The 7,918-nt window shown below is 33.6% G+C and overlaps 1 protein-coding gene across 1 annotated transcript in view; it reads right to left on the reverse strand.

Annotated features, from left to right (window-relative positions):
* Positions 1-5,706, reverse strand: part of LOTGIDRAFT_161924 (hypothetical protein) — a gene marked incomplete at both ends in the record, with an annotated part of 8,901 nt that extends 3,195 nt beyond the window's left edge. The window contains 5 exons of the mRNA XM_009057806.1: positions 189-1,046; positions 1,218-1,332; positions 1,491-3,309; positions 4,238-4,356; positions 5,704-5,706. Of these exons, the coding sequence (XP_009056054.1) occupies positions 189-1,046; positions 1,218-1,332; positions 1,491-3,309; positions 4,238-4,356; positions 5,704-5,706 (2,914 nt within the window). The remainder of the gene's footprint in view (positions 1-188; positions 1,047-1,217; positions 1,333-1,490; positions 3,310-4,237; positions 4,357-5,703) is intronic.
* Between the last annotated feature and the right edge of the window lie 2,212 nt (positions 5,707-7,918).

Here is a 7,918-nt window from a genome sequence, read left to right on the forward strand (position 1 = left end):
CATCATAAATAATGACATACTATCACTTACTGAAAGTCAATGTAAAAAATTTTTAGGTCAAAAAAAATGTTCACAGTTAAAATTTACAGCATTTTACAACCTTTAGTTACGTTATTTAATGGTGTTACTTAAAATATCAATATAGGTAATTACTAGCCTGATAAGGTACACATGTACATTTTACTTACCTAAGTCTTCTTTTTTAGTTGGTGGTGCATTAGATGGAGATACCTGGGGCATAAAGTTGCCATTTTTCACAGGAGGTTGATGATTATTGGCTGATTTATCTTGTTGGCGTCTTTGTTGTAGAAGACCGTATTTTTGCAGGTAGCCATTTGGTTGTGCTTGAGGCACTTGACGGCCTTGGTAAGCTTTACTAGAAGGTCTCTGACAAGCAGATACAATACGAGTAGGTTGACCAACAGATCCTAATAATCCACCATCAATAACTGTACTGGACAATGGTGCTTTCTGTCGAGTAACTAATGCCAAATCTGACTCAACATGCGATGCTAGACTTTTATCATCACCATCTGGATGTAAACACGATTTCATAGTTTCCCATAATTGATTTATTTCATCATCAGTGGGAGTTCTATCAATTCTTAGACCATTCTCATCATAAACTGGTAAATTACCATTAGTGCTAGGTCTAGCATGTTGAGGAGGTGAAGTACTATTAGTAGCTGTTGGTACATGTTTACTAGCATGAGTCATTTTCAATTGTATAGGTGGTTTACTAGTAACTGTATGAACTGAATTGTTACCATTAACTTCAGCAGGGTTGTTTTTTGAAGATTCGATTTTAACCAGAAATTTGCTATTTACCACAGTAACTTTATTTTCTAGATGTGATTGTAAATTTTTATAATATTCCTCAGATTGTTGTGTTTGGAATGGATCGTGAGTTATAATATGGGCAGCAGCTTTAGGTTTACTTCCAGATCGAATGGTGCCAGCACTAGAAGCTCTTGGTGGTTTAGGTGCTGATGGTGGAACTTTTGACATTTTAGAAACAATTCTAGCTGATGATGGTCTTGATTTTCCTGTACATAAAATAAAATGAATATATAAATTATACATTCTTATACATAATAATTCATGTGTTTTTCAATAATTGTCACATTTTGATAACAACAAATAATATATTATAATGATAATGTGTCAAAAATTAAATAGTAAATGAGGTTTAATAATGAACAGTCCCTATCACTTACCTTTAGCACCTTTCAGATTAATTTTTTTAATTGTATCAGAACTGAATGATGACAATAAACTGTCTGGTTCTTCTTCATCACTGAGATCAGCAAACCTTACACTCTTTTTACCAGACTATAAGATAGATATTGGATTGTCTGTGTTAAGGTTAAAGAATTTTCCTTAAAAGCCATTTGGCATAAAAAATTTTACCAGCAAAATTTACCACAACTGTGAAAATTTACATTCTAAATTTGACTTCTGATAATTTTGAAGGTATTAGCCTCACTCACCTTAGGTCTCTTACAACTATCTTCTGATGACTGTCTTTTTAGTTTAATAATTTCTAAACTGTCTCGACTTTCAAAATTCTTAAAACTATTGAGACTTGGTGATTTCTTTAATATTCCAACAATATTTTCTTTACTCTCACTACGTTCTATAATAGGTGGTGTTTCCTCTACTTGTACATAACTACCTGGGAATTTGGATACTTTAGGTTTATCAACAGGAGAACTAGTAGCTATAAATGTACTTGTACCGGTTACTAATTGTCCATTAACTAAATGTAATGTCCCTGATAATATACTGCCATTTACAGGTTTACTTGCACTTGTCTTATTTGACACATCAGCTGCAGTCTTGGCACTTGTATTACCAGACTTATATTTACTATTGGATACAGAATTTGTATTCACTGTTTCAGGAATCGATCCTGTTTCATATCTCAAACCAGATGTTCCAGTATTTTGTGGTGTAACTGATACTGTACTAGCTATTTGAGAGTCTGCATTGTACCTTAAACCAGATGACCCATGATCAAAAGCTACTATGTCTGGTTTCTGAATATCAACATAAGTACCATGTGAATTAGAACTATATTTAACACTAGTTGAACCTGTATTGTAACTATTAGGGGTTGTTATAGTGTTACTGGTGGTGTTATTAGAATTAGAAGTAAAGATAGTTCTAGGTTTAACTTGAGGTGTAGGAGCTATATCATAAGTTGAAGCTGTTGATACCCTGTTATTTATATTAGACTTGTTTGGAACTGATTCAGCTTTCTCTGGTTCAACCCAAGTTTTAACATTAGATGTTGGTCTATCCATCTCCTGTACAGTGGTATCAGGTGGTACATTGGCTTGTAAAAATTGGCCATTTAAAACAAACATTGGTTTAGCATTAGACTCTAGCACAGCAGTAGATATAGATGAAGAATGTGGTACAGTAGGAATCATAGAAGTACAATGTGGTATAGTAGAAACAGTAGGCCTATATGGATGTGTCTGTTTAGGTATATCCGAATAAGACTGGTTTATCTGTTGTGGTTTTTCATAATCTTTATCATGTCTAGATTCCAGATAAAATGAATCTTTGGCACCACTAGATGCAGAAATAGGATAAATCAAATTATGTGCCAAAAGATCAATGTCATTTCTAGAATCAGATGTGTAAGTTTCATTTAAATGTTTTTTGTTTTTAAAGTTTAAACTATCCTCTAGGCTATCCACACTAGAGAAACTTTCACTGTTTTTAATTCGAGATAAACTTTTGTCTTCTTCATCTTCAATCCCATTGACTTTCCTATCACTGGCTATTTCATTAGATATAGCTTCATTAAACTCATACAGCGACTTCTGTTGTTGATCTAATAACAGTTGTTGATGTTGTTCTAATTGTTGTTCAAATAAACTTCTACTATCATTCCAATTCCTCAAACTCTTGTCCATCAATTCATTATGTTCTCTAGATTGAGGTGATGTTGGTGAGACAGGACGGTTGTGCCGTGTTTTATGGCTATTAACATAGGGTCTATTGAGGGGATCAGAAGGATAATTCCCTGCTGGTAAAGGACTGGTCCTTCCACCATGATAAACATAGCTATTTTGACGAGATACTGAAGGACTACCTCGAACTAATCTTAAGGCATCATCAATACCAGTTGAAGAGGAATATTTATATATTCTTGAACTAGTAGGTCGACTGTGGGAGATATGTGATCTTTGAAATCTTTCAGTAGCAATTTTCTGTTCTTCATGACGCTTAGCTAGAATTTCTTGCCTCCTTTTTTCTTCAGACTGAGCATCTTTCTTTCGCTTTAGAGCTTGAGCTCTGAAAAAAAAAACAGAATTTCATTAGTAATGTTTATAAACTAATACAACAAATATATTTTTTGTAGGAGAGGAGCTTTGAATTCATTAATGGTAGGTCAAGCAGAAATGAAATGATATAAAAGTAACAAATGTTAACAGAAATATATGAATCTGACAAGCAATAAAACAATATTACAATAAAGATATTCTAACTCATGACCACTATTACTTATGATCATACTGATAACTGGTAAATAATAGGGCTGCAACGATTCACCGTTGAATCTATGAACCGCGATTCGTTCCTTCTTATCGATGCATTACGGAAGAAAAAGCAATCCCGATACATCGACTCGATTCTCATAAATATAATTAATTCCCTTTAATGACTAGTAGCACGGAATCCTCGCGTATTTTAGAAATTGTGTCATGTTCAAATGTTAAAAAATTGCTTTTTCACGTATTAATTTGTCTTCAGCATTTTTAATTTTTGTTATTAACCATGAAAAGAGAACGTAGTAATATGCCAAGTGGAAGATAAACGCATGGGATCTGATATAAACCTTTTCTTTTTCCAACATAATATGTGTTTGCATGGTCATAAAATAATTCCACGAAGCTGTATTCGATGGTTTGGTATTTTATTTATTTTTTTGAAGACATTTGTTAGTCCTTGTGTGTAAGATGAAAAGTGAATTCTGTACTTCTAAGCGTGCCAAAATAATTTAAACTGTGTTAAAATGTTATTAATTTTCAGTTTTCTTTTTCATTCCCTTTTTATCAAAGAATCGCGATTTATTATCGCAATAAATCGTATCGTTGAACGTGTATCGTTCAGTGTATCGGATCGCCACGTTGCAGCCCTAGTAAATAACGATTTCTATGTTAATTTAGATATCAAGGCCAACAAATATAAAAAGTTACTTTCCAAAATATCCCAGACTTACTTTCTTCTCCTGTTTGTTTCATGAGATAACCTTTTAGCTTTAGCTATTACATCTATTTTGGCATCATAGGTGGTTGTTTTTAAAGTATCCAAGTGTTCTTTTTCCAGTGTTTGATATTTCTGTCTGATTTACATAGGTTAAGGAAAGTTTAAAATATAGTTAATTAATATTTAAGCAAACTATGACAAAATGTATTGCATATATGAAGGCAGAAGACACTGTGTGTCATAGTTCTTCTCTAAAAACAGAAAATATGAATCTCATCTTATTCTTGTTCTTTAAGATTAGTTTTTAATGTAAAGCACTGGAACAACCAAAATCCATGATTAAACCATAGAATAGTTATACATTTATGGATGATCAAAAATCAGATTCACTCACGTCTACCATGCTTTGGTAGATTTATTGAGAGGTCATTGACAATGAATGAGTGAATGATAGTTTTTTCTGGGATTTGTCACTGAAAATTTGTAGAAAAAAAAACTTTGAAGCAAAAGGATACGAATATGCTCCGGCCAACATCTTGTTACATATCCATCAATTTCTGTCACAGTTAAGAAATACATTTAGCCGATTGGTACTGAAAAACAAAGAATCATATCGACATATTCTTCTCGTGAATTGGATAATGGTTGAAGTTAGATACCGAAGTCGGCCATGTTGTTTTCGCTAACAACATGCGCAGGAATGTTCTTAATATGCCTGTGTTTGCGCAAAGGGCAAATAACTGGACGGCTTGGACGACTAAGTCCACATGCAACTTATTATATACACGACAAGATCTATAAAAGATTCCTATTGCTTCTGATATATTATCATGATGAAAAGTATACACAAATCAAAAATTCAATCGGTGTGAAGTTTAGGCCAAAATAATGTTCTGTGAACATTAAACCTTTCTTAATTGAAGGATTTTAAATCCGCTAGCTGTCCCTGCTTTTAAACATTTCTTCAAAATTATGCAAAATAACGGGTATTTTTTACTGTTGAATAGCAAATTAACGACCCTCAATGAATAAAAATGATGATAAAAGATAAACCAATTATTGCTTTTTTTATCAATTCTAATCTTCACATCATAGAAATGAGTATGTATTTTAGAAATAAGGTCTTAGTTATTTAGTTATCTATAGGCCTATGTGGAATAATCGTTTCAAACTGCTGCTTATGTGATAAGTGTTGTCCACACTTTTGTGAATGGCTAGGCTATTGCAGTCAAGGTATGAAACGAAGTTCATAGATCTAGTAGATTGACATTGCGAAACACAAAACTGTTTTGAAAGTTGTGTATGAGGGACGTCGACTCGAAATATTAAGACTTTAAATAAAAAACCGTCTAAAATCTATGAAAACTTCTAGAAGAGAGCTGAGATGAAAAAAAAACATATTCTTATACAGAGAGAAATTTAAGACTTTTACCCAAGAATCAATTAGTGGAAAAGACAAAGAAAATAAAATCTTCTTACCATTTTTAATGTCTGTAATATGTCTGAATATATAGTACTAATGCAGGAGCATTCATCCGAAAATCACGTAGCAACGCCGTTTAAACATTTTTTTTTTGCGATACTCTTGACTCAAGAGATTCTTATTTATATAAAGAAAGATGAAGTGAATGGAATAATCGTTAAATCATCTGTAGATTGTGATATTGATCATGGAAGTGTCTATGTAAAATATTTTAACAGAATTAAATATTTATCACACCCAGAAACAACATCATAAAGTTAGCTTCTTGAATTATATGTGTGTTTTTATTGATTTAGGTCTACTAATGCAGAAGGGTCTTGAACTTGATCTACCTACAGCGCCCCGGGTTTCGCTTTTCTACAATAATCGCTCTGTAATACTGTTTTTCATATTATGCTATAGGTTTACAAAGTCGCGATTCAGGACATTGAAATCGTGGTGATAATCGTTGTCTAATCGTGATAATCTTATCAGATCTTGGGTAGGTCATAAGGCTACAATTCTGACTATAGTATTAAGCCTTGAAACTTTTTGGACTGTTCAAAAATTTTCTACAATTAACACTAAACATTGTCAATCATGATACGATCGCACTGTTTTGTAGCAAAGCGTGACGGATCGCCTTTAATAGAACTTTTACAACAAGATTGCCACGTCTGACTTCATGATCTGAAGATGTGATAGGATCGCTGCCATTAATCCGCGATTAAGAACAAGATTTTCGTGAATCGTAATAGTGGAACAACCTAACCCTAATGGAGCTCATCTGTTATTAATGTACGCATCCGAACGTATCTGTACGTACAGTCCCTGTTTTGAGAACCAGATCTTGCTGATCGTGTCATATCGAGGCCCTATCGGAACTTATCTAAACCGAAGTTCATACTGTGTAAGTAAGAATTGACAAATCGTAAACAGATCATTTACACGCTCAATAAATAGTTTGGAAACGTATTGACACGCCTCTGGGATTTAAGAGAAATTCGACGACCAGCGACGAAGAGTCAATCGTGAAGTTGGAACGGGTCGCACGACTGTGGAAACCTACGACCCTTGCATAAATGACCTGACAGTCATAAATTCAGCATAAGACACACACATAATTTTATTTATGGGATCATTAAATTCATCTAGTAAAAAACCTATACCTCTCCGGTCAAAATTGGAAAAGTTCTAGCCGATGAATCGTGGGGAAGGTCTGGACTTCTGTTTTCGACTGAAATAGGACACATCTTAGTGACATTGTGCTGACTTTCAGATTACTACAATCGGATGTTTGCCTGATATCGTACTTTTAGTGCAAGGAACTTACCTAAATTAACCCTTCGTAGAACATTTTCTTTAATAGTGATTATATCTTCATGGTAAATTTTCGCAATAAAAATTGTACACTTTCCAATTTTATGTTCAAGAATGAAATAGGCACGAGGCACGCTCTACTTTAACCTACTAAAATTATACCCGTAAAAAAATAATTATGATATCAATCTTCGAGAAGATTTAAAACAGCTCAGTCTTTTCACTTAAACTTCACAGATTAAGGTACAAAATTTAGAAAATCTTAGATCAGTGGTTTTTTAACCTGTTTTTGTATGTGTCCCCAAATCGAATCGGCATGAAAATGATGTCCCCAAATATCGAAAGCGTATCTATGATTGGATAGCAGTCACGTTCTCGCATAAATTGATAATAATAATTCTCTGAGTACTCCTAGACAATGTTAATTTAGGCTGTGTATATTGTAGTCATCATATGAGATGTTGTATATATTGAAAATTTTTATTTTCACAGCATGTGACTGGCTGTGACACATCAAATGTCCACAAAGAAAAGTGCAAATGTCCCAATGGTTGAAAACCTACGCTTTAGATCGAAATTATCAGAGATGACAGCCTTTGCAGACATTGGTGAACTCGCATTGTCTTACCTTGTATAATGTACCCTAAACAATAAAGACAATTGAATAACGACCACGGTCAGGGAATATTGGCACTCAAACCAGTGTAACGTAGACAATTTATCTCCACAGCAATTAACGAAATCGATCTCCAAACCTCTAGGTGCAGAATATTTTGGAGTGGCAAAAATTTGGAAAAAACCTTTGTTGTCAGTGAACAATACTGGTGAATTACTCCCCTTTCTATAGTTCGTATTTTTCAAAACGTTACCTGATCCTGATCTTTAAGTTTAAGTGGGATTCTTGCCATTCAA

Source organism: Lottia gigantea, assembly GCF_000327385.1.
Source record: "Lottia gigantea unplaced genomic scaffold LOTGIsca_31, whole genome shotgun sequence".
Lineage (NCBI taxonomy): Eukaryota > Metazoa > Mollusca > Gastropoda > Lottiidae > Lottia > Lottia gigantea.